The sequence below is a fragment of the Boeremia exigua genome (genome assembly GCF_020726555.1).
Source record: "Boeremia exigua strain MPI-SDFR-AT-0100 chromosome Unknown C7974scaffold_5, whole genome shotgun sequence".
Classification (NCBI taxonomy): domain Eukaryota; kingdom Fungi; phylum Ascomycota; class Dothideomycetes; order Pleosporales; family Didymellaceae; genus Boeremia; species Boeremia exigua.
The window spans coordinates 1,341,594-1,366,636 of record NW_025763522.1 but is presented as its reverse complement, the minus strand read 5'-3'; the positions used below and the strand labels follow the sequence as shown (position 1 = coordinate 1,366,636).

At 54.5% G+C, this 25,043-nt stretch overlaps 8 protein-coding genes across 8 annotated transcripts; 4 read left to right on the top strand and 4 right to left on the bottom strand.

Annotated features, from left to right (window-relative positions):
* Positions 1 to 206: 206 nt before the first annotated feature.
* C7974DRAFT_170309 (uncharacterized protein) lies at positions 207 to 6,723 on the bottom strand. Its single transcript, XM_046136136.1, has 4 exons — positions 6,551 to 6,723; positions 5,867 to 6,438; positions 403 to 5,806; positions 207 to 350 (listed from the first exon to the last, which is right to left on the bottom strand). The coding sequence occupies exons 2-4, from the start codon at positions 6,301 to 6,303 to the stop codon at positions 288 to 290; spliced, it is 5,904 nt and encodes a 1,967-aa protein (XP_045998146.1). The 5' UTR covers positions 6,304 to 6,438; positions 6,551 to 6,723; the 3' UTR covers positions 207 to 287.
* Positions 6,724 to 7,432: 709 nt separating this feature from the next.
* On the top strand, positions 7,433 to 8,067 carry C7974DRAFT_412375 (DNA replication complex GINS protein PSF3; the record flags this gene model as incomplete). The annotated part of the gene is made up of 3 exons (XM_046143636.1): positions 7,433 to 7,792; positions 7,847 to 7,955; positions 8,000 to 8,067. The coding sequence occupies 3 exons, from the start codon at positions 7,433 to 7,435 to the stop codon at positions 8,065 to 8,067; spliced, it is 537 nt and encodes a 178-aa protein (XP_045998145.1).
* Positions 8,068 to 8,159: 92 nt separating this feature from the next.
* On the bottom strand, positions 8,160 to 10,224 carry C7974DRAFT_170272 (uncharacterized protein). The gene is made up of 2 exons (XM_046136135.1): positions 9,917 to 10,224; positions 8,160 to 9,742 (listed from the first exon to the last, which is right to left on the bottom strand). Exons 1-2 carry the CDS (start codon positions 10,055 to 10,057, stop codon positions 8,330 to 8,332), a joined length of 1,554 nt encoding a protein of 517 aa, XP_045998144.1. The 5' UTR covers positions 10,058 to 10,224; the 3' UTR covers positions 8,160 to 8,329.
* Positions 10,225 to 10,289: 65 nt separating this feature from the next.
* Positions 10,290 to 11,799, top strand: C7974DRAFT_471532 (undecaprenyl diphosphate synthase family protein-like protein). The gene is made up of 3 exons (XM_046146507.1): positions 10,290 to 10,726; positions 10,776 to 11,035; positions 11,085 to 11,799. The coding sequence occupies exons 1-3, from the start codon at positions 10,505 to 10,507 to the stop codon at positions 11,686 to 11,688; spliced, it is 1,086 nt and encodes a 361-aa protein (XP_045998143.1). The 5' UTR covers positions 10,290 to 10,504; the 3' UTR covers positions 11,689 to 11,799.
* Positions 11,800 to 12,053: 254 nt separating this feature from the next.
* Positions 12,054 to 13,506, top strand: C7974DRAFT_423727 (uncharacterized protein). The gene is made up of 2 exons (XM_046144396.1): positions 12,054 to 13,162; positions 13,209 to 13,506. The coding sequence occupies exons 1-2, from the start codon at positions 12,259 to 12,261 to the stop codon at positions 13,307 to 13,309; spliced, it is 1,005 nt and encodes a 334-aa protein (XP_045998142.1). The 5' UTR covers positions 12,054 to 12,258; the 3' UTR covers positions 13,310 to 13,506.
* A 221-nt stretch (positions 13,507 to 13,727) lies between these two features.
* On the top strand, positions 13,728 to 16,877 carry C7974DRAFT_170237 (GTPase binding protein-like protein Rid1). The gene is made up of 2 exons (XM_046136134.1): positions 13,728 to 15,089; positions 15,138 to 16,877. The coding sequence occupies exons 1-2, from the start codon at positions 13,983 to 13,985 to the stop codon at positions 16,689 to 16,691; spliced, it is 2,661 nt and encodes an 886-aa protein (XP_045998141.1). The 5' UTR covers positions 13,728 to 13,982; the 3' UTR covers positions 16,692 to 16,877.
* A 663-nt stretch (positions 16,878 to 17,540) lies between these two features.
* C7974DRAFT_170233 (BRCA1-associated protein 2-domain-containing protein) lies at positions 17,541 to 19,799 on the bottom strand. Its single transcript, XM_046136133.1, has one exon. The coding sequence runs from the start codon at positions 19,741 to 19,743 to the stop codon at positions 17,677 to 17,679; it is 2,067 nt and encodes a 688-aa protein (XP_045998140.1). The 5' UTR covers positions 19,744 to 19,799; the 3' UTR covers positions 17,541 to 17,676.
* A 440-nt stretch (positions 19,800 to 20,239) lies between these two features.
* C7974DRAFT_309645 (WD40-repeat-containing domain protein) lies at positions 20,240 to 23,438 on the bottom strand (the record flags this gene model as incomplete). Its single annotated transcript, XM_046138231.1, has 3 exons — positions 20,240 to 20,374; positions 20,430 to 23,045; positions 23,133 to 23,438. The coding sequence occupies 3 exons, from the start codon at positions 23,436 to 23,438 to the stop codon at positions 20,240 to 20,242; spliced, it is 3,057 nt and encodes a 1,018-aa protein (XP_045998139.1).
* Between the last annotated feature and the right edge of the window lie 1,605 nt (positions 23,439 to 25,043).

Sequence of the window (25,043 nt, the reverse complement as noted above, 5' to 3'; positions counted from 1 at the left end):
CGACACCTGCTACTCGAAAGGCGGCGAGAAATACACTATCTCAACTGCTTGGGCTGCTTGGGCTGGGAGCTTAAACATGTCCAATCACCCATTGTTACCATGCAGGGACGGAGCGTAGCAAGTTAGCTTATCATATCGAGGGCACACACAAACGAGGACTTGTTCAATATCGATTGTTCTATTATCTTCTGCTACTCGTATACCACCCAGATCGATGGTCTGAAGTGCAACTACGGCCGCCACATCGTGTTGTTGTACACTCTATCAACGCATGGGGCTGTAATCTTCTAAGCAAAGTAGCTCTTCCACAATACACCTTCCAGATCTTCGAGCTGTTCTTGCTCGAACGCCTGCCACGCTGTTAGTCATAGTTTAGAAAAGATTGGCTCCGAGAAAGCTTACCTTGACATCAACATGCCATGTGTCTTGCCTCGTCTTCTTGAAGTCTGACAAAACCGACTTGACACTCTTGCCTACCACACCGGGATCCATACTCGCCTTACGTGCTAGTGCTGCTAGAATCTCGGGGAGCCATGCTGGAGGGGGAGACTGATACGGGAACGCCTGTACCAGAGCACCCAATCCTAGGACAGCAGCATGACGCGTCAACACAAGCTTGTTCTGGTCTGCAGATGGCGTGCCAGGAACTGACGCCTTCTTCTTTGGAAGTGGGTTCTTTGTGAGCTGGGTGGTGAAGCGCTTCTTCAATGTTTCGACTTGCTTATCGCGGAAAGCTTGGGGGCTGCAGCGGATCATACCACTAAGCGTTGCGGCAGCGCCCATGCGGACTTCCAGTTGCGTATCGCTGAGCATGGATGATACACAGTCGAACAACTCTTGCTGTTGCGATACGCTCATGAGGAAGAGACGCCTGAAGTAGATCACCTGAACGTTGATCAAAATGCGCAGACGTTGGTGCCAGCTCGTCGCGGTCTTGCCAATTCTAATGAGTGCGGCGATGAACTCTGAATCTTCGCCCTCACGCTGTGGAATATTCGGTAGATGACGGAAGACGTGATATGCAAGAGACTGCAGCTCAGGGTCTTCTTTGATGTCCATCATGTGCAGAAGTTGCTCCATGAAGACGTTGGGGAAGAATTTGACAAGCTGAGTGCATTCATAGGAGGAGAGCGTCGAGTCCAGCCACAAGAGTACGGTCTTTCCACCCGAGGTATACGACGAGGGTGTTTGTTGACCGGGCTCGCGCTGGTGACGCCAAGCCTCGAGGCGGTCAAAAGTCTCGGTGATCGTGGCGGAAAACTCATCTGATGGCTGGTAAGGCCGTAGACCAATTGATGAGGCGTCCTTCTGTGCTTTGATCAGAGTTGCGACATCCTTGTACGACTCATGGTAGCGTGTGCGGTAGATCGTAGCGATAGTCTGCCCCATGGCTTCACGAACACCCTTGTAAGGATGATCGAGGTGCTTCATGAAATCTTCCAAGATCGGCGCGTCCAAACGGAAGTGCCAGCCTGCATCGCTAATCATCTGATTCAACAGGTGCACCTTGGAACTCTCCTTGAAAGCAGCATTCGAGTCCATGTCAAGGCGGAAACTTGAAAGCCAGTCGACCATGGGCCATCCTCGGCGAGGGTCCTTGGACTGTAGGACAACATGCAGGAAAGTTGTCCAGTAGCCCGAGTTCTCAGGTGTGAGGCCGTCCTGGAAGATTCCACGAACGATAGGGAAGACGTACTCCCAGACTTCAGTGCGCTGTTCAGGCTTCAGGTCAGGTGCACAAGACAGGAGCGCTGCCATGATCTCGGAAGTTGCACGATGCTGATGCTTATCGCTTCCATCGCTATACACAGCCTCAGTGAGATCCTTGATGTCATCAAAGGTCGCTTCAGTCAAGCCGCAAAAGATGAGATCAAAGGCATGCGTCAGCAGCATCGCGCTGGACATGCGGAAACGGTCAGCGCTGGCATCGCGGGGCTCCTGCTTCATAAATGCGAAGTAGTTGGAGAACCACGATCGTGTCAGATGGCCTGCAATTCTCTGGCGGACATTGTTCTCAGTGCCGTCGTATTGTACTTGGGGCGCATTTGGCAGGAAAGCTGGCATAGTCTTGTTCCACACCAGCCATCCAGGGTAGTCAAAGTCAACATAGTACTTTGCTTCAGGCTGTGCGAACGAGTCGAGATACTCTTCAGTCCAGCTCGGGTCATCTGGCCGAGTAGGGACAGAGATTTTGTCAGGCAGATCTTCTGCGCCTAACAAATACTTTTCGTAGCTGTGGCCAGTGATTGCACGAGTCTGAATGACCGAAAACAATCCAATGAACGCACCGGCGTATAGTCCTCGTAAGCTGGGATGCTGGTCGATCGCGCCCTTGGCGACGAGGTCCACCATCTCGTCAGAAGCGATGGTATCGTAGCGCATCCCGAGATTGACGATAATGGCTGCTGTCCGGCTGACCTTCTTCCAATGTTCCGTCTTCGCAATCTCGACCAACTCTTTCGATAGGTCAGACTTCTTGCCCTCAATGCGAGCGCGCTTCGCTTTGATGTATTCGCGGCGCTTAGTGACCTTCTGCTGCACGACCTCGTCCTCGGAGGAGTCAATAGCATAGGCTATTGCCTGAACAACTTCCTTGTCGAGAATGACCATGCGCTCCATGGCCTTACCCATGTCCATCACCTGGAAGGTAGCGTTTGTAGCGAGCTTTTGGACTGATGGCTTGTCGGCGCCAGTGACATCGATGAACGCCTTGATCAACTTCGGCGTAAACCTCCAGTCACGGCTGATTGTCTTTGCCAGACTGCCGTAAAGTAAGGCAAACATCGCGCCCTTGATACGAGGGTAGTCATGCTCTGCCACAGCTTTGACGAACGCATCGAGCAGCGTCGGTATAACAAGAGGCCGAGCCCCTAGCACGCACTTCACTGCTGATTCGTTTGCAGTCTGAGCTGTACGTCGAATCTCTGTGTACAGCGAGATGCTAGATTCCGCAAGATCTAACAACAGCTGCTTGTCGAGCTCAGTCTTTGGTCGCGGATTAGCGTTGTGTCGAAGACGCTGTAGGTGGTATACGTTGGCGCGTCGGACGAGCAGTGGTCGAGGGTACTGTTTACGCGACCCGCTAAACCTGAACGGCTGCTCGTCGTTGTCAAGGAGTCTCGATATTCGGTCAAGAACATGCGCAGAGCGTTCGATACCCACATCAATGAACCAAGATCGGTAAGCGTTGTACAAAGCATTGAAGCAGGGTACGTCGTCTGGCTGCTTCTCGATCAGGAATCGGTGAACATCGTGGAGGATCTCGCCGACGCCATGACGAAGATCATGGATAAGCTTGTAGTCATTGGCATCGCGAGACAAGGGGTATCCAGCTTCATACTGGAACGTGGGCTTCACCTCCTCATCCTCCGCTTCACCTAAACCGGCGTCGTCATCGATGCCTTCTGTGTCCATCGCATCGGCATCTGAGCCACTGTCCGAAGCGGCATCGATGCTTCCGCTGACTTGATCATGTCGGACATCAAACAATACAGATATGCCGGAGATGATCAATCTCAGAAGCACGAGGTTTCTCGACACTTCATCGGACCAGTCTTTTCCAGTGCCTTCTCGCTTGATAGGCGAATCTGCTGAGATGAGTGCCTTTAGAGCACTCATGGAATTGCTGGCATGTGTTTCGAACAGTCTGACGGCAAATTCGACCTCTTCAGGCTTGGGATTGTGCCATTTGATGTTCAGCTTCTTCACATCAACCTGCCTTCCCCATGACTCTGCAGTGATACCCTGGGCAAGTTCATCTTGCTCGTAGATATCGTAGTCAATTGTGTATGTGCAAGTTAGGTTGAGAAGGAGGTGGTGAATGAAGTTCGAGACATGCACAGTAGGCGTGCCACGGCACTTTTGTTGCATGTACTCTGCGATTTCGAATAGCTCGTCCTTCCACTCGAGGACAGCGTCACCGACATGCACAACACACATGCTCAAGATGCTCAAGTTCCAAACCAAGGCACGGTCGCGTGGAAGGACCTCAGCACCAGTGGTTCGTGTCGAGCCGGCGCCGATGTCTTCAATCTCTGTACGAATGCCAGCGAACAGGTGTGGCAAAAGACGCTTCAGTGCTTTCTCAGGGTTGATCTTAACAAGGCTGTTGCAGATGAAAGCAATTGCATCTCGAGCTTGGTGGATGACATGATTCGAAATGAAGTTGGCAATCTTGTCGAGTGCAACATCGTAGAGCTCAGGCGAAAGCGCGGCGAGCAACGGTGTGAACGCAGCTGGCAAATGATTTACCACGTACTCCTCAGGGGATCCACTACGAACTCGCGAGGCATCTGGTAGGTTCTCAAGAAGCGTGAAGACGCGGCCAAGAAACGAGATTAGGAACTCGTTCAGGCCTGTCGTGGAGGATCTCAAAATCATCTGTTCGTCCTCGTCGCTAAGCTCTTCGTCATAGTTGATCTCGATGTTGCCATTGGCGGTTTCTAATCGTTCGACTTGCTGCGTGATCCATTGCATGGCAAGACCTGTGTCACCTCCCATGTCCTCTTGTGGCGTATCTGTGCCGTCTTGAGAGGAGCTTATGGTCTTCTTCGCCTTGGTGAGGTCGTGGAACGGCACCAGGTAGCAGACGCCCTGCACGTACTGCAGCGTATGCAACGTCTTCTCCAGGTCGTTGGCGTCAATACCAGGCAGCGCAAGCCCGAGTACGGTCGTAACGTGACACCGCCAGCCTTTCGTCTTTGCCATGACTTTAGAAAGCATGTGCAACGCACGAATGGAAGAGATTGTTCGGTGTACCTCGACAAGACCCTGCATAGCAGGATAGATTCGCTGCAGTGCACCTGGTAGAATGAGGTTCGGTTCCAGATACGCCAAGCTCTGGAGCGTTGACAACGCATATTGGACGGCCTTGTCGCTCTTGCTGAAAATGCCCATGAACGTGACCTCTCGCAGGCACAGCACAAAGCGCCTCTTGACTTCGTCGTTCAGCTGCCGCTCTTTGGGTACGTCCATCTCGCCACTGTGTTCCCGGTTCCATCGCAGCACAAAGAAGTCTGCGAGGTAGTACACTAGCTGTGCGAGTGGCCTCGTCCAACTACCGGAGTTCGATGGGTGGAAGAACGTTTCGACAGCCTGGATCAGACCTTCCAGCTTGCTTAGTACCGAGTCTGAATGATCGACACACGCAGGCGATAACGACATGCCGATGAACCGAGCTATGTGATGTGTCGAAGGGTGCTTCCGCTGGTCCCTGTCTAGCATGACTGCCAGTCCAGCGCCGAGGTCGACCGCAGAACTATACGGCGATGTCGCCTGGCCAACAGGGATTTCGAGCAGACGCAAGATCGCTGTGAAGATGTGCGAGTTCTGCTCCGTCGTGAACATGCCATATTGCGAGAAAGGAACATGTGGTGCGGTTAGATTGTCTCTGGCCAATCTGGAGATTGTATCAATGAAATGTGCATCAAACAACCGTGAACGGTTCACCAGCGACCAGCAATGGAAGAACGTAGGCAGATACTCCTGCGGCAGAAGATTTGGCTTGTCTTCTGGGGCAGCGTTTGTTGGCAGGAGCAGGTTCAGCAGCCCCACCACAACGAACGCGCCTTCGCTGAAAGAGGTGCTGAAGAAGGGCAAGAGCTCTTCAAACATAGCAGGTATCTCGTTCGGGTCGAAGTATAGCTGTGCAAAAGTGCACATCTTCGTCAACGTTCGGATGTTGCGCTTGACATTTGGTGGGTGGGCGCCACCGGACTCCGAAGGCAGGACGAACAGCTTCAGTTCCCTGTACAGCGGTCGCCAATCGAGGATGAGGTCTTTGCCGGGGCGCAGGTAGTGCTTTCGCCTAGCCCATGTTAGTCCTGCTGAATAGCCACAGTCAGGCTGGAGGCTGCAAAGTACTCACTTGGTCAAAACCATGAACATGGAGGCGAAGCGCTCTGCGACCAAGTAGTCCAGCCCAGGCGCAAGAGCCAGCTCGTAGTATAGATTTACAAGCTTTACTCGTGTGCTGCGGGGAAGGTCGAACTTGAGCGAGAGCCAGCCTCGAATCTCGCGCGTCCAGTGCACGGCACCGGGGGCAAAGTCCCCGGCTGACACGGCGATGTAGAGGTGCTTCAAACATGTATTCAAGCTCTCCAGGCGCTCGCTGTGATCTTCGGTCTGGTAAGGCAGATACTCGAAGTACGGGAATGTGCGTGGGCGGCTTCTGCTGTCCTCGCCATTGACTGTGCCATTGGCGCCGCGCCAGTCGCCACCAGGAGATGTCGCTCGCGAGTTGTCTGCACCGGTACTGGAGTCGAGGGCACTCATGAGATGCGATATCCGCTCGTTGACTGCCATGGTGGGCGGAGGGGTGTGGGGTGTGCGGCGGCGATCAGCTTAGGGCGCGGTAGAGGTGAGCTCGTCGGCGGCTATCATCAACAACGAGAGGCGTCGATCAATGCTGGCGGCAGTGAACGGGAAGGCGTGTTGGTGCTGGCAATGTCAGCGATGAGGCTCAGTGACCTGCAGGCGAACCACGCCGAGCGTATCAAGGATCCACACGACACCAGATGATCAACGGCTGGAGCTGGGGAACATGACGTACTGTGTGTTGCCGAGTGATCGTGTGAGGCTCTGGTCGAGTCAAGTAGGGACTGTTTGAAGTCTGCAAATCTGTCTCGGGCAGGTTCCCGCACGCAGTTCATGTAAGTAGCCGCCGTGTTGCTGCAATCCCGAGCTGCGTCTCGCTTCGTGATGATGGGCCGGGGATCACTGGAGCTATGGCAGCGAAGGCGGTGAAACTACGCCCGCAGCGGCTAGTCAGGACGCGCGACGACACCAAGACACGACTGCTGGATAAGCAGTCAACTGCAAACGCCGAACAAAGTGTGCGAGGCGCGAGGAAACTAATTCGGTGCGCTGGGCAGGAGTTCGGAGGACGAAGCGTTCAGTGACCTCACCATAGGCGGCGACAACGCTATAAGTCCAAATCCCGGGTCCAGGCAAACGCAGACGCGCAACGCACGTTGAGGGGGCAATACCTAACGGTAAGCAAACATTGCTTCCGCGTTCCCTGTCATTCCAACGCCTTCCCTGTTCGTGTTTTCTTGCAGTCAGGTCTGGTTGTCGAATATCGTTCTCACCGAACGGCTCTGGTGCATATTCGTCTCGCACGCGTTTGGTTGCACGACACGCGACATGCCTGTTGCCGCCACATGGCGCCGTCTACGCCGTACCATGGTTCGGCGCGCTTCTGTTATGTATGCAGGCGAAGTTCCGAGAGATCAATACTCTTGACGAGAACTGAACACGTGCTGACGGCTTCGATCCTCTTCATTCGTCGTCCCTCTCTCCCTCCACACTCTGTAGCTACTACTTTCGATGCAGCCTTGTTGCCATTGAATTGTTGAGCACATCAAGAGCTTGATCTGACCTGAACTGCAACGCCGCCGGGCTTCACACTAACATCAGTGCAGTATGCGCCAAGATGTCCTACTACGATGTCGACGCAATCCTCACCGACGCCCAGAAGGTCCCTTGCACGTTCGAGCTGACCGTGCCCGGACTGGGCTACCTTGAGGGCAACATGACCGGCGACATGAAGAAGGGCTCAAAGATCGAACTGCCCCTCTGGCTGGGGGAAATGCTGGCATTGAGCCAAAGTCTGAATACTGAGTCCCTGGTAACTCTGGACCCACCCACCGCGCTGTCGCCCCGTGTTTTGAACGCACTCAAAGCAGATCCGCGCACCGTTGACTTGAGGGCGCTGGCACCGCATTTCTACAACCTTGGTGCGCGGATTCTGGAGTTGTTCGATGAGGAGGAGATGATCGAGGTGCTGTCAGATGTAAGTTTGGGGGCTGAGCCGACCGGTCCCTATCAGTGGCTAATTCGCATGAAGACGTACAAGGCACGCGCGGCAGTGATTGCAGATCAGGCGCACAATCCGCGTGGTGCACTGGGCGAAGGGGCTGATTTTATGAGGGGATTGGACGAGAACGAGCGACAGTGTAAGTGCTGGCACTATCGAGCACGTACGCGCTGACCACTTCAGTATTCCGCGCAGCACATGACAGCGCGAAGAGCGTACGAACATGGATGGCAGACTTGCAGAAGAAGTGACAAGGCGGGGAAGACGACGTCCACTTTATTGAATAACGAGAACCAAGAGGCCTCTGATAATAACTAAAAGTACGAACATATCCAAATAGGAGTTTATCGTTGTTGGTCATGCAGGGCGCTAGAACTCCATGCCTACAGGGGGTAAAAAAAATGCTCAAAAACGAAAGATGAAGGATAAAATAAAGGCATGCAGAACGCTCAGAGTGGTAACCATTGCACGCACGCTAGATGGAGCATGAACACCGAAATGAAAGAATCCACCCTAAGCACCACGAAAAGCACCCCCAAGATTGCTGTTCTGCAACAGTGCAATGAGTTGTTCTGGAGGGTACCCCAGAAAGACGGGGCCGTTGAAGACCATTTGAGGAATGACCTTGGGCACATCTTGCTCCTTCGATTGTGACAGTGGCGGTTGGGGCACTGGCTCCGGCTTGATGGTCGGCTCAGGTTTCAAACTTGGTGGCTGATATGTACTGGGTCCTGGTAGCGTAGTCGTAGCTGCCTGGGTAGGCATCGCTGGGGGTGCTCCTCCAGCCTTCATCCTTGCCAAGGCCTCGTGGTCGAACGGACATTTACCGGCAGGCTTCTGTGGTGTTTGACCAACCTCACGGTCAGTCTTCAGCGGCACCTGTGGAGATGCAGTTGCCGCTGAGCCGACTGAGGAGGAACTTCCAGCGTCTGTGTACCTCGCGGGAATCGATATGCCCCATGGGCGGCTTGGAGACTCGCCAACCCTTACGTCCTTCAGATTTCGATCAAAGCGACTCGTCCTATCGTCGTCTGCAGCTGGCACTGGTGGTAAATCTTCCGGAGGTGACGCCACACCTTGTAAGCTTTCAGAAACAGCCCTCGCCCATTTTGTGACCTTTGCATCTGCTTTGGAGTCGGAATTCCCCTCCTGCTCTCCTTCTTCCACAATTGCCTCATCTGGTTCCTCAGGCAGCCATGCTTGATGCTTTTGACCTAATCCTTGAATCATGTTGGTAAGATTGCCATATTTGCGGTCCAGCTGATCGATGCTTTCTTGGTTACTCTGGAAGCGAGTGATACACACTTCATGGCTTCTCGGCAACTCATGCTTGTGCTTCTCAAAGTATTTCGCAACCTCTTCAGGATCGTGCTGGTCGAGGAAACGAATTGGGCATACAGCAGCAGAGCCTTCGATGGAGACAGACGGGGAGGACGGCATGTTCCCGCATATCTCTGCGCGAATAGGGTCGGTAAAAGATGGGCGTTTGGATCGTCTGTCTTGCGAGCTCAGCCTCGAAGCAGAGCTGCGTGGAGTAGCGAGCGAGCTGCCTCTCCCAACGCCTGAAGCGAATGGACACCCAAGCTTACTGGGAGTGCCCAGTGCGGTGAAGTCTTTCTCCATGGGCGAAGTGACACTGCTCGTTTTGGTATTCGATGATATTGTTTGTGGGTCCGCTTGAGGGCCGCTCCAGATTCTGACACCAGCATCCTCGGTGGGAGTACGCAGGGCAGCCGCAGCGACCTCAGCCTGTCTAATAACTACAGCCCGACTCTTTCGTTCCACATCATCGCCCTGAGCCAACAGATCCACCACATTCAACCGCACCCGAGGTTGTTCGTCGGCGGCTCGCTCGAGGTCCTGTAGGAACGCAATATGATCCTGTGACAGTGTGCTCGGCGTGAAGCGCTTCAGAAGTTCGAGATACTGTGGCTTGTCAGCTTGGAACCAAGGAAGTATGGTGTGACAAGTGGTGTGATAGAAAGGAGGATCAGGATAACATGTGGTTGTTGTCTGTCAAAGCCGCAGAGCGGCTGCAGGTCTAGAGCTAAGTGTATCATCATAGGAGAGGTGGGTGTGAACAACCAAAGGGTGGCTTACCTGCTGCTTGGCCCAGGACAGCTTGCATTCAAGCTGTCTTTGCTGGTCGAACAGAGCCTGGTACTCTCCGCTCAACGCTGTGAACCCCTCCACCAACTGATCAGCAAGCTGCGTGACATCCCGTTTCGCCTCATCGCCCATGACTGTGCTGTCTTGAGCAAAAGAGTTGGTGTGGCGGTGAGTCTTGAGCAGAAACCAGCGCCGATTGCGCGGCAAAGAGGCTGCGTTGTCAGGCGGAGGAAGAATCGGCGGGTGTGACGGCAGGCCACGCAGGGTTGGAAGCGAGGCCGCCAAGAGCAGGCCCAAAGTGGCAAAGCCTGGAACGCTTGCTCTCCGAGGTCCCTTGGACGGTGCGTCAGCCCTGCCTGCGCCTCAACTTTCTGTCCTTGGTTTACGTAGCATCTTACGCGACCTGGTGTTCTTATGCAGCATGCCGTCCATTCCGTGATACCCTAGCCTTCCAATTCCACCGTAGACCGCATCGCACTTTCGTCCCTCCGTCTACTTCGCCCTCAGCTGTCCTGCATCTGCTTCATTCCAAAGACAAACTCCTAGATCGAATCCTTTCAACACTCAACAATTCCTACAATGGGGTCTCTTCACGACTCGCGCATACACAAATGGTTTGCAACTTCGCCGCCAGTTGCATGGACGATACGGCAGCTGCGAGAGATTCTCATCGGCTCCCTGAAGCAGGGTCCAATTCCTCAGCATGTTGCGTTTGTGATGGATGGCAACAGGCGTTTTGCGCGAAACCACCACATTGAGACTGTTGAGGGGCATAACATGGGCTTCGAGTCCTTGGCGAGGGTATGTTGCACCCTTGAGGCACTCCTGCAGAGGATTGACCCCTTCGCAGATATTAGAAGTCTGCTACAAGACTGGCGTGAAGGTCGTCACAATCTACGCCTTCAGCATTGAGAACTTCAAGCGATCAAAGCACGAGGTCGATGCCCTGATGTCCATGGCCAAGGTCAAGCTCGAGCAATTGTCCGAGCACGGGGCTCTTCTCGATCGGTACGGAGCATCTGTAAGGGTACTGGGTCAGCGAGAGTTGGTTAAGCCCGACGTTCTCAAGGCAGTCGACAAAGCTGTGTCCATGACTGCGCACAACAAAAGGTGAGTGATTCTGCTGTTCTGGGTATCGAAAGATGACTGACAGCGGCAGGGCAATCCTGAACATATGCTTCCCATACACATCGCGACACGAGATCACGACTGCTGTTATGAAAACCGTCGAGACCTACAGCACTCCGATCCACAATCTCCAGAGCCCCTCGAAGCGTACATTCTCTGAATCGGGCATCACACAGCATATTCGCCAGCAGTCCTTGAAGGAGGATACGATAAGCGGAGCTGAGCAGCACGAGTCTCGACCGTCTTCACCGTCAAAGGATGACAAGCACGACGACGAGCGGTCTTCGTCAACTTCAACGGCGATCAACCCTTCAGAGAAGGATGATTTGCACAGTCTGCACCAGTTCTTGGACCCTGAGGCAATCACCGCTCAAACTTTGACGGACAACACAATGACGGCGGACGCTCCACCCCTCGACTTGCTAGTACGCACTTCGGGCGTTGAAAGGCTGAGCGACTTCATGCTATGGCAATGCCACGAGAACACGTCCATTGTGTTTTTGAAGTGTCTGTGGCCAGAGTTCGACTTGTGGCAGTTCCTACCTGTACTCGTCGAATGGCAATGGCAGCAGAAGAAGATACAAGAGGCTGCAGCGCAACAACAGAAGAACCGTGTGCGGTCCAAGTCTGACTAGAACAACTTACTTAGAGGTAGTCACGACCCGTAGCGGTCAAGATGCATCGATGATACCCCAGCAGCAAGCGTGCTTATTCATAGTCAAATAAATGCAAGGAACTAGCAATTCAGAACGTGCCATGCCTGAAATGAAGGCCGGACTCGACCTTGGTTCGCAGTTATCTGGATACCACAGCAGCTCGTACGCGAGAGTGTGGCAGATGACACGCGGCAGGGTCCTTATCTTGACAAGATGTTTGCGTTACTACACCGCTGCGGGAGCCAATCCCGTCATCCCCACTACGGCAGGGTAGACGTCGATTGGTACCCCAAACGTCATACTAACAATGATCTAGCGTGCAGTGCAATGCTCCGGCACGCCATAAAGACCCCGCGTGACCCTTCCTTGACGGTCAAGCTGAGTGGTTTGAAACTCGAGGCATCCTGACCTTGTTGTGATTAAACTCGCAGGGTTTAAGTTCAAGTATCACCCTTCCGCCAACCACCGCTTCCAAAGGTTTTCTCAGCACGTGTGTAAGAGGGGGACCGAATCACACCTGCATCCGTCTGACTGCATCCGTTCTACGACATGGCTACGCCTAATCTCCTTACCATTCCAGCGGAGCTGCGAGAACTGATCTACGGCTTTCTCTTCAGCTCGTACACGATCGTTCATGGCCACCGCGCTTCCAGCAAACCCATCCCGGGCAATACATCTCCACCTCGTGCAGCCTTGCTACTTACATGCCGCCAGATTCATGAAGAAGCCTGGCGTCATCTCCCGCTGAACTGCACTCTCCACTTTCGCGGCACAGAAGACTTTCTTGAGACTTTGTTATCTGTCGATCAAAGCGTTGTCACTCGGCTACGTCGCATTCGAGTTCGCGCGTTCCCATTTCCACTCTATGCAGACGACAGGCCAGAGTATTATCCCACGTATTACTTTGCCAATGCACTATCCCTCCTACCAGGCCTCGCTCTTGATGAGCTGGAAGTGTATGACTGCTGGCACGGCTACGGACTAGGCGATGGTTGGCGCGATTTAACCACATATATGGACATTGAAGCCCTTCTCAAGAGCGATGCATGGAAGAGGCTTACATATATCACGCCTTGTACAGATTTCATCGCGTCGGGCTACGATCCCCGACACAAACGGCAGCAACAACCAGAGAACTGGGATGGAATGATTAAGGAGCGCGATGGAGACGCCTCGGGCGCAGGCGTACACATGTGGATCGTACCCACCAAGCAGGCCGAAAGCAGAGACGAAGACCGAACAGACGACGGCCGCAAAATGCAGGAATGGTCCGCTCGCCCGGGACATGAGATTGTACAGAATTGGCGGCTTGCAACGCCAGAGCAGAATCTCAAGGGAGAAGTCAGAATCATTGCAACGAGAGGTAACAGAGCGAGGGTTGTGCAATTAGGCTTGCAGGAAAAGTCGGGTTGGCGAGGGTTGAAAGAACAGGAGCGTGGGTTCACCAGAGAAGGTCAGTTCTTCGTTATCAAGCGAGGACAAGGGCTAACAAAGCGCAGGTTGGGCCCCCTATCACCACGACATGGCCGATGCGATGGGATGGATATACGGGGGTTATGGAAGGAGAATGCAGCTTGCTCATCAGGCGTTGAACGGATGAGTGGTGGACGACATCTGGCATCCATGATTTGACGTGTTCTCGATGTATCCGAAGCCAGCATGCGTGTTTCCGACAGTCTACCTGCAGGGTCTGATGCCGAAGCTGAAGCTGCCCCTGGTGCCCCAGTCGTTCATGATGCGATGCAGACAGGATGTGAACACAAGGCTAATGCAATGCATCGAGAAATTGCTTCCAATTACAAATTCCGGTCTCGTACTGACAATCTGCTCAGACCCCCAACTGGCTGCTCGCTCAGCATATGTAAGTCCGCCTGATCGAGTGTCCCGACAAGATCGAACCGCGACTCGGCAGCACTTGCCGCGAACGAGCAATAATGGTCCACAGCAGTATAGATCCCGTGGCTAAAAGGAGCAGCTCTCGAACTATTCAAGGAATAAGTGGCCTAGAAGCGAGCAGGAAGTCGAATTGCGGTGTGACACGTGCATTCGCGCTCAATGCCGACCCCGCTAGCGCCCCTGCCGTTCCCGCAGAAACGGCCAGTTTGTTTACGACGTAATGAGGCACGAACCATCTGGAGTAGACCACCCCAACTGCTCCGCCTACTATGCCAGACATGTCCCTGCTATAGCTCGCACACGTTCCAACTCCATCGCTCTGGGCCACCGCCCCCAACATAGCACCTGCACCTTTTACTGTCGCTGCTGCCGTCGCAATGGCTGCGCCTGCGCCAGGCCCCGCCGCAGGGCATCGCCGTCACAAGTCGGCCTCGGTGCTCAAGTCGATCATCGGACAGCATAAGCGCTCACCATCTGACGGCACCGCGCTGAAGGCTGCGCAGTCTACTACCCCGTACATTCCTATGCCGTCCGCGACCATGAACGCGCCGCTGTTACCGCCCGACCACCCGCACAGCGTATCGCGGGCTGCCAACAATCAGCTCGAGAACCTCCCTTTCCTGCCACCGTCGCCGCGCAAACAGTCGCACGACACTCGCAGCTCGAGTCCAAGAAAGGGTCTGCACAAGAAGACGCTCAGTACTGTGTCGCTGCGATCGCTGGGCAAGGACAAGGCTAAGGAGAAACAATCGCAGGAGGATGAGGCAGTACTCGAGAAATCGAAGAAGATGAAGTCATCAACTAACCTGGCGTCCATGTTCGGCAAGAGCAAGTCGCGAAAGCTTGCACAGTCGCCCAGCAAGGACAAGGAGAACACCGCCCCTTTCTTGCAACCGATGGCGTCTGAACCAGCGCCAACTCCTATCTGGGCGCAATTCAGCTCGCAGCCTCTGCAAGACGTCACAACTACACATAAGGTCCCGCTCAACGACCAGCGCCGGAGCCTTGAGGGCGAGATCAACCGTTTTACCCCGCAGAACTACTCGCCTTCGAAACAGCGCGACTTCTTCGAGGTAGGTCAACCTTCTCTACAGAAGCGACCTATTCCAAAAGAACGACCGAAGTCTATGCACATTCCCATGTCCACAGCATCGCTACTCGACACATTCACACGCAAAAAGAGCACCGATCGACCTCCGTTGACAGCGGCGCAGGGGAATGGAGAGAGAACACGAGACAGCTCTCCATCGAAAAGCAAGTCTGCAAGGCCCGCACTTGAGCGCGCGAGCACAGATATCGGCAGACGGCCTGTGGGAAACGAAGTAGCGGAACCACCACCAGCAAGTCCAACAAAGAAGCCTAACAGGGTCATGGCTGCGGTCGCTGCTTTCAATGGCAGGTCAAAGCAACCAGACGCTCCGCCGGTAACGCCTACAAAAGAGCTCGACCCGAAGGTTGTAGATCTTGAGTTCGAGGAGGTGCTGGTAAGTCAGGATCAGACTCCGAGGCGTAACAACAGCTAACAGCGACAGGAATCGCGAAACATTCCTACACATCAGCGCGCTGCGATGCGAACCCTAAAGATCGAGGTCAAGGCCGACTTCGTGCGAACGCACAAACTAGATACACCGCGGTTGTCCACAACATCCTTTCCTTCGATAGGGGAAAGTGAAGACAGGAGCGCTCCAAAGCACCAATCTTCGAAGTCCACCAAGTCAAGGAATGACTCCGCTCAAGAAGAGATGTCGTCATCGCAGACGAGTAAAGCAGACGGCTCAAAACGCGAGCGTCCGACGAGCAGGACTTTCACATTCAACAGAAGCAACTCTCCCACGAAGAAGCAGCGAGCCACGGAACTCGGCGCGACTGCAAAGCCTCCTAGTCCAATCCCAAAATCTCCCTCTTCCAGATCCCTGCACTCGGACGCAGCTTCTAATAGATCTGTCTCTAACAGCTCAAAGACATTGAAGTCTGCAGAATTCATCAACTACCTGAAGAAGACATCAAAGCCTCAAGACGTGGAAGTTGGCAAGCTGCACAAACTTCGGTTGCTGCTACGGAACGAAACGGTCGACTGGGTCGATACATTCATTCAAGACGGCGGCATGCTGGAGCTTGTGAGTCTGCTCCACCGAATCATGGAAATTGAATGGCGCGAAGATCACGAAGACACACTCCTCCACGAGCTCCTTCGTTGCCTGAAAGGCCTCTGCACGACAGACAGCGCCCTGAGGCAGCTCGCCAGCATTTCCTCCACTCTTTATCCAGCGCTCATCGGTATGCTCTTTGATGAAGAGCACAAGGGTCCTAGCGAGTTCACCACTCGTGAGCTCATCATCCAAATCTTCTTCGCTCACATCGACATGGCATCTGAGACTGAACTTGCTTCACGCGCCGCAGAGCTCCTCACATACCTCCGCGACCCCGTCAAAGAGAAGGAATCTTCCACTATTCCGTTCATTCTGCAGATGCATACATCCCGCCCGTACCAGATATGGTGTAAGGAAATGACGAACGTCACTAAGGAAGTTTTCTGGATCTTCATTCACCACTTGAACGTTGTTCCCATGCCGTCTGCGCCCTCCACGGATTTGTCGGCGAAGAACTACGCCAAGAAACACTTCCCCGGTCCTCGCGCTATCGTCCCTGCTGCTCCCTACGTTGGTGGCGTAGAGTGGGACGCAACAAACTACCTAGCGACTCACATTGATCTCCTTAACGGGCTTCTCGCTTCATTGCCAACCCGGGAAGCTCGCAACCAGCTTCGCGAAGACCTCCGCATCTCAGGATTCGAGAAGCTTATGGGGCAGTTGCGCGCGTGTAACCCCAAGTACTACGGTGCTGTCCATGATAGCATCAAAGTATGGATTGGCGCTGGACTCGATGACGAATGGGATGTCAAGCCTGTCAGGATGGGCAGTGGAGACAAGAACAACAGCAGCACAAGTCCAGTGAAAATGAGTCCGAAGAAGAAGGCCGAGCCCGCGCCGCAGATCGAAGTCCCAAAGCTCGACCTTGGGCTCGCATTTGACAGGGAGATCGACATTGGCGGCCCTGTTGGGGGGAAGGACGACGACTGGATCTGAGACCTCGACCCGGAGTCGTTGGATCAAATAGCAGCTGTACTTTTTTTACTTTGTCTTGGCGCCGGATTGGATATGTTCCGGGTACTTCATTGCCGCTGTCATGCTGTACTTCCTCTGCTCGGCATCCAGCACACTTACGATTACTGACGAATATGACGATTGGGATAGCGAGCTCCCACCTTTTTCTTTAGCTTGGCTTGGCTTCTCTCTGCAGAGCAAAAGCGGACACGACCTGTACATATTCCATATCTTCCTCGAGGTGTTGTGCGGCGCTGGGGATTGAGCATTGGTAGCGAATCTTAATCAGTGCATTTCAAACGCGCCATTGCCGTGCGAGGGTCACATACTTGCCGAGAGTGTCGAGAAACGAGATGAGCAGTTGCAAACGATGTGGTGATATTACGTCGGGGTGCATAACGCACCGTGGCGCGTCTAGTGCTATGTATGTATGGGTATCTCTTCACTCGCTCCCTCGACGCTTGCCAAACCCAGACGCCGCAATCAAAGTATTTCAGAAAAACGATAAGCTAACGATAATCCATATCAGCAGTATGCCACCAGCAGCTGCCTCCCTCTGCCCGAGACGCAGAGCCGTCGAGATCATCTCAAATCGATTCGGCGTACTCCATAGCCAGAATGCAGAGCAAGGATTCACGATATCGAGCACAGCGCGCAGAAACGCGTCGTTCCTGCTCTCCGGCGGTGCAGATTGAAGAGCGGGTCTGGGCGCGCTGTCGCCGGGGAGGTCAGTACTGGCTGAGCGGCAAGCAGAGGGCGTGCTGTCGTGTGGGCGACTGGGGCTGGGGATCTGTGCACGGGAACGGTCCCAGAGGGCGCGCATTGCGCGTTCTTCGGCGTCCTGGTCGATCATCGCATTGCGCGCGCGAGCTTCCTCCGTCCAGAACGCAGTTGCGGAATCTGGTGTCTTGCGGCAGTCACTTGCAGGGCTGACGGGGCACGATTGTGCACTGCCAGGCGTGGGCTTCTAGACCTTCTTCTTGCCCTTGCCCTTCTTCTTCTTGCCGACTTCGACGGTGCCGGCCTCGAGTTCGCCTTCCTGCAGGCCAAAGGCCTCGTTCTCCTGCATTTCCTTGATCTTCTGCGTTCCGCTTATGAACATGGACAGATCGTGGTTCTGGTCCTCGAGATCCGCCTTCTGGCTTTCTAGATCTTTGACTTTGGCTTCGGCTTCGGCAGCAACCTTCTCGAGATGCTTGATGCGTGTCAGCAAGGAGTCATTGATGGTTTTCTCTTCCTTGTATTGCTTTGTCAGGGTGCGGGCCAAATCTGATGCTGACGTCGCCCTTTGTGCGTTTCTTGCGCTCTCTTTCTCCAGGCCAGACACCGTAGCTACGGTTTCGATGTACTGTTGTTGCAGAGCCTTGAAGTCTTTCGCTAGTGTAGATGCCGTGCGTGACGCTTCTTCCGCTGCAGTTGCGGCCTTTGTGCTTTTGTCTGTTGCTTTTGAAAGCTGTTCTTCAAAGTATGCGCGTTGGGATTCGAGCTGGGATGTGAGCAGAAAGGCGTACTCCATGCCCATGTTGTCCAGCTTTTCGCGCGGAACGCTATCGTTGGCATAGCCGGTCATGCCTGCGCCGCCCACGGACTGATGCGTTGAGGCAGGAAGATCGACCAGCTTTCCATCGGCCTTGTTCTGGATCAGACGATGAACGTAGCCGTCGCCTGCATAATCCCAAACGTGTTGAGACACAACATCCATTGCATACGTGTGTTTCGTAGCTTTAAAATGGGCAAAGGCATGCGCCTCGTCGTAGCGTCCACAACCGATGTTACCGCAGATGACGCAAATCCATAGGTTCTCGGTGGCACCACAGTCCTTACACATATTTTCTGGCGCGTCGCCGTCGAGACCGTGTTGTGACGTGAAGGCGTCATTCTGAGTATAGCGACATACAGGACAGCCCGAGCCGCGCCATTTCTCAAGGCAAGCGCAATGAAAGACGTGCTGGCAGAGGATGGTAAGCAGCCCCGTGGTCTCGTCCATGCGCTCAAGACAGACAGGGCAGGTTGGTAGCTCGACTAGAGCGGGCGTGGGAGGCGCATGTGGCTTGGTCGTGAGCGCCGTTGTGAGCGAGCTACTTTCGGCGGACGGGGATACACTCGAATTTGGCGGCAACGGCGTGGTAGATTCCTGGGTTGCGGCCGGTGTGAATGGGTCGTTTGTTAGATCGGGATACGAGGATGGATCACGGGTCGAAGCATCGCCGTCTTGGAAATTGATCGACTTGACAAAAACGACGTGGCAGTACTCGGGCTCCATGCTGTTAAATGTTTTGCCATTCCACTCCTTCTTCCATTCTCTTGCCTTGCTTGATTCCCGGAACTTCATGAGCACCATGTACTTGTTTGCCCGACCCGTTCGAATAAGTCTGAAGTGCGAAACGTCCTCTCTTGTCTGCTCTCCGACGAAACCGAGAAAATCTGACGGCGTCATGTACGAGGGTACAGCCAGGATGCAAAGGGTTGTGCAGTCCTCCTCTATGAAAGGCCCGTGTGCCCCTTCCACCTCGTCGTATAGTCCCGGTGTATCGTGTCCATCTCGAAATAAGTGGACGACTCCCCAGCCTACTTCTGTGTTCTTGGGATCGGAGGGCACAAATTTGCCCTTGGTGGCGAGGCCACCAGAGGTCGCAGCCTGCTTGAGTGCCTGCCTTGTTGAGTCGCCGTTGTTGTTTGGAAGCATGTCGATGCTAAGGATGGAAATGGTGTCGAAGCGCCAATCCTGATGTGCGGCGAAGCTATTCTGGGAGATTTCCTGGCCGCTCTTTGTAGGTACTTGGTCGACAGGAACGGGACTATCGTGGTGCTCGGAAAGCGAGAGTCGTGTGCGCTGGCTGAGCCTTCGATGTTTAGAAGCACTTGCAGCGCTGTACGTTCTAGGCACCGGCGTCGCTGAGCTCCACAGTGCTTGCCTATGCGCTGGGAGCTTTGACGTGAAGATGTTGGTCTGTGGTGGCGGAAGGAAGGTCGCGTCTGCGGGAGAGCGAGAAGAATGGAGCTCGAAGGATAGATGGAAGAAGTACTCCGGCATCACGGGCGACAAAGTGGGCGACGCATCTCAACGAGCGTAGAGATGCTTGCTGTGCTGGACTGTTTGGTGGATCAAACATGCGGAGCAAACGTTCGGTGCTGGTGTGGGGCCATCGGTGGGGCAGGCGCGTCACGTCAAGACAGCGCGAACAGAAGTACCGAAGACTATTTTAGGATTCACCAAACGCAGAAGACTATTTCTTGATGTGGAGTATGCTGGTATTCATTGTCGTCGTCAGTGCAACCTTGATGAGGTATGGAAACGCCTTAGCTATGCAATTATACCCTTCCTAAGCCAATATGAACGCCTTCCCAAAGTGCATGTAGACATGCAAATGCATTGCCCGCGAAATACGGATAGTGTGATGAACAAGGGACCAGAGGCGGCCTCGTAGGCCATGCTGCTGTACCAACGCTGGTACCGCCAAATAAGAAAACGCGTATGGGGTATTGGTGGAAAAGAGAAACTTGTGAAGGGTTGGGTCATTGCCCCCCCACTAGGGTTGATCAGTAGCGTCGATCATGTCGGCATCTGGGGTGTCTTCGATTTCGTGGCCCCTGTTATTGACCACGATACGACGGCCGCGCTCGTTGAGCGGAATGCCGTCACGTGTGGCACCGAAGTCTAAGACCTAGGAGATGTTAGCTGCCGTCACCAACGATGTCCGCCCGTTCATAGGTACTTACCTCGATATACGTCAGGCTGTTCCGCTGCACGGCTGCAACGCATCGACGTTCATTAAACTTTACTTGCCAAACACCACTGAGGTCCGTCAACAGATCCTGGACGAATTCCCCAGTCTTGACATTCCACATTTTGAGTGTGCGGTCTGAACCCGAAATGACCTTTTGCCCATCATGTTGAAAGCAGGTGATGGCCCCGGTGTGCGCACATAGCCTGCTTTTACACTGCCCGTTCTCAGGATCCCAAATGCGCAGGGTGCTATCTGCCGCAGCAGACACAAGGCGCTCGTGACTGAGATCCAAAAGACCCACAAGTGAAGTATGGCCCTCCAAAGTGAAGATGCATTGACCAGTCTCAAGGGACCAGACCTTGACCAAGTTGTCCATGGAGCCACTGATGCAGCGATTGCGAGCGTGATCCAAGACAACACTGTAGACCTTCTGTGTATGGCCTTGCAGGCGCTGGATGGTTTCGCCAGTGGAAACTTTCCACACGCGAACAGTGCAATCGTAGCTGCCACTGACAAGGGTGTCACCATGAGCTGCTATCGCACGAACAGAGTGGTGGTGGCCAGTCAACGCACGGACAAAGTAGGGGTTGTCGAGATCATTGGCAGCCGAAGAACCAGTCTGTATGATGCTTCGATCGCCTGGCTTCGGGAGCTTCCAAACACGAAGTGTACTATCACGAGATCCGGTAATGATCAGCTCCTCTTTCGGCATCATGATGGGTTTCCCCTCGAGAGTTTCACCGATCTTGGTTGGCTTCAAGATGACGAGGCACCGAACTGTCGATGTGTGGCCCTGGAAGACCTGTGTGCATCTTCCCTTCTCGATATCCCAAACTCGTACGGAGCGGTCTGTAGATCCTGACACCAGAGTGTTTCCCTCATATTGTAGCGCCCAAACACCACCCTCGTGACCTTCGAGACGACTTCGTAGAGCTCCGGTCTGGGTATCGTATACGTTGATGTTAGTATCGTCGCTACCGGTCAGAATCTTATCGGTATCGAACTGAAGGCAGGTAACAACGTGACGCTGATGTGCACGGAACGCGATGTGTCTCGGCTTGGTGTCTTCGGCCATCCAGCTCTTTCGAATCAGATGGTGTCGCTGGTAAAGAGACTTGAAGAGATGCATATTACGGAGGCTGGACAACCCGAGGTGAGGATCCGGGATAGCGGCCTGGGCCCGTTGTGCGTATGCGTTAGGTCCATCGCGTTGCTCAAAGGGAAGCGGGTAAGGCATAAATGGCGCCTTAGTAGACATCAAGCCCTTCTTGCGCTGCTTCTTTGAACCGCCATGTTTGCTAACAGCTTTCCTTTTCTGTCGCATGGATGATGATCGAGTTATTGCGCCGTCATGGTCCGCGAGAAAGCTCGATGCTGAGCCTGTGGCGTGCTCGTTATCTGATCGAGAAACAGTAGCCAAACGTGACAAATCACGTTCGTAGCTTTCAATGCCGTCTGTGAACTGCCATCCCCATCCTTCCCGGACAGCACGATCCAGCTCGCCTGTTGGTAGAGTAAATCCATCTTTCTCGAGAAGGTCTTTCCAAGCTGTCTCGTGTGTGTCGATGAGCTTCCGCCAGTGCTTGGAAACCCGTGCCGCATTACACATACTTTGTACGTCAAGGTATCCAATGATTTCGAGACCGAGTTCCGTAGGCAATGAAGTGATGAAATCCCGCTTCAAAGCTGGGTTGACGACATCAGCGACAAAGTGTAGCGTAGACTTCTTGCATCGACGTAGCATTTGGTACATGACGTAGTCCTTCATTCCTTCTGGGAGTGCGTCGAAAGCATTAAGCATTTCCGGAATACCCGAAACTGTGGGTGTCAGCAGCTGGGGGTTGGGGGTCATGTCTTCGATGCCTTTTGGCCGTTCGATCTGCGAAAGATCCAGCGACGAGACATCGTTCGATTCGTAATCAGCGACCTGGCCGAGCGATGACGTTCCGGCGAGGCTCTGCTGGGCGTTCGCAGCATACGTGGTGGGCGACAAACTCGGACTAGGTAGGCTGGCGTCTTGCGCAGCTGCAATGTCCAGATGCATAGGTGCTGGTCGAGCCACGGGGAAATGTGGCTCCATGTCAGATTCAGCAATTGGAGGCGTCGCCGCTGCACCTGGCCCGTCGATCACGCCGGTGGGAAAGGATGACGATTGCGAGAGTTGTTGGCTATCGCACGATGCGGCGTCTGTGTGTGAAGGTCCCGCGGTTGTTTCTCGCAACTGTCTCAATGTCTCGTTTGTGGACAGCATCTTCACAGTCTGCGACGCGTCCAGCTCTGTTTCTGGAGTAGCCGGGACCATGTCGTCCAGATCGTCGGGCGTGATGCCCATGTGTGCGGTATCTTCGTCTTGTGTAGAGATCCGCGGCTTCTTGCTGCGACGTTGTAGGCTTGCCATTTCGGCGGCTTCCCGTATCGATGGCGGTGGAGGCGAGTCGTCTGTTGGATCGCGTTTCCGGCGGCCGGACACTGATCGAAGCGTGGGGCGTTGTTTCGTGACGAGACGCTTCGGGCGGCTAGGAGATGTAAATGTCGCGGGACCCTTGAAGGTATCGATCTTGCGTATCTTGCCGTTCGAAGCTCGCAGGTTCTCCTGGAGACTTGTGTGCTGGGAGGTGTTAGTTAGGTGTGGTCAACGCGTCCGCGGCGAGCGGCACAGGAACAGGGCAGATCCCTGGACCAGCTAGCTGCATACCTCGTGTGCTGTCTGAGGAGCATCAATCGCTTCTTCGAAAAGACCGATCTCCCCACCAGCGTCGAAGTAGATCTTCCGTATCGACTCCGGCGCTCTGACTTGTGCGAGCGGGTACTCCTTGGGGTCCCGCTCAGACAGGCCCGGGGCGTTGATGCACATGGGAGCGAGAGTGGTCGTCGTCGTGTACGTGGTCGTTATAACGGTAGTGGTCGTTGCCGGTGCGAACGAGAACTGGCCGATGGTGGCGTGGGAGTCTCGCGACTTTGGCCGGCTGAGGGCACTGTGGCCCTGGGTGCTCGACGACATGTCGACAGCGAGCGTGTTCGGGAGGAGTGGCGGCGAGGATACTCTGGCCTGGCGTTCGTGCCTGTGTCGACCAGCGAGAGGAGCGAAGTGCAAGGTGCGAGGTGCGAGTGTGCGTGCGTTCGTGTCACCGACGTGCAGGCCGTGTCCCCTGGGAGCGATGTCGTCCTGACGGCCGCAGAAATTGGCTGTGTTCGAGGGGCAAGAACACGCGGGGGAGTCGTTCACTGCTGCTTCGCGGTCATGTCGCCAGCCTCGTGTCGCAGGACGTGGGTGGCCGCGCAGAGTGGCTAGTCGCGGGTGGGCCTCGGGCGGTGGGTCGCCGCTGACGAGGGAGCAGCCGGAAAGGAGGCGGCACTCTCCTGCAAGGCAAGTACAGTGCGGAGCTCGGACGCAGGAGACAAAACACCACGGAGGCTTCAGTCGGGGAGGGGCGCGAGAGCGGAGGGCGGTGGGCGGTGGAGTGCTGTTCGACACGCTGCGGTGGTGGGGAGTCGGCTTGGCTTGGCCTCGAGCGAGCATAGCACGCTTGACCTGCCGCTGCCGCCTCCCTCCCTCTGAATGGCGGAAGCGGCGGGATCCACCTCGCATAATATCCGCCCCAACACGCAACCGTGAACAGTTCGTCTCGCCTGCACCGACGATGGAGTCGCTGTCTGCCTCTGCTCTGCTGCCCAGGCTCAGGCTCAGGCTCACCATGGCAGCGGTGCCTCTTTTCTCAGGCTTCGGCACAATGCCTGCGACTACTGTGACGCTCCACTGCACCGTGTCAGATTTTGTCACATCGTGGCGAGCATGAGCAAGCATTGCCCCTGGCGGGAAATCCTTTGTTTACTCGCGCTAGGCCGCTGCAGCTGGCCCTACGCTTTTTGCTGCAGCCTCATTTCCCTGCGGCAAGCATCGAGTGACTGCTCCAGAACGTTCTTTGTTCTTTTGTGGTGAGATCTCGCCAGCAAGAGATGTGGCGAATGGCATTTCCAAGCACCATGGCGGCCACCAACAACGACAACAACGCGAAATAGGTTCTCGGACCCCAAAAGCACTGACCGACTCCTGGCTTGCGCAAAACACCTACACAGTGCATGTATTTACTAATTACGACGCGCTGCGTGGTGGTTTAAATTTTTGTTGACGCATGTCTCGACGGCAATTGCACTTGTGCCTCTCGTGGACATAAGCACTGCGGCTCGACCCGTGACCTCACAGGACGACCAAGTCCACAGCAAACTTCACACCAACCAAAATCCATGTTCAGCAGTCCAATGCAACAGAGCCTACCCTAGAAAGACTCTTATGTGACCGTGACCAGGTCTTCCCCTCCGCTACGGTCTCCAGTGGACGTCCTCGAGGGAGATACTCAGGCCACCTTGCCAGGCGCGCGTGCCACGAGTTACAGAACACAGATCACTTCGGCTGTACCGGTCAGACTCCATAGCGACAACATACTTTGAGTTGAATGATGGGAGGATAGCAAAGGCTAGCTTCCAGCTACTGGCCACTTGGATCCCCACACAAACAATTCGGTCATGTTTCATTCGTTCGAGAGGTCTGCCAGACCTGTCGGCGCCGTTGCTGTGTGTTGCATTAGCACAGTCTCGAGTCTACACA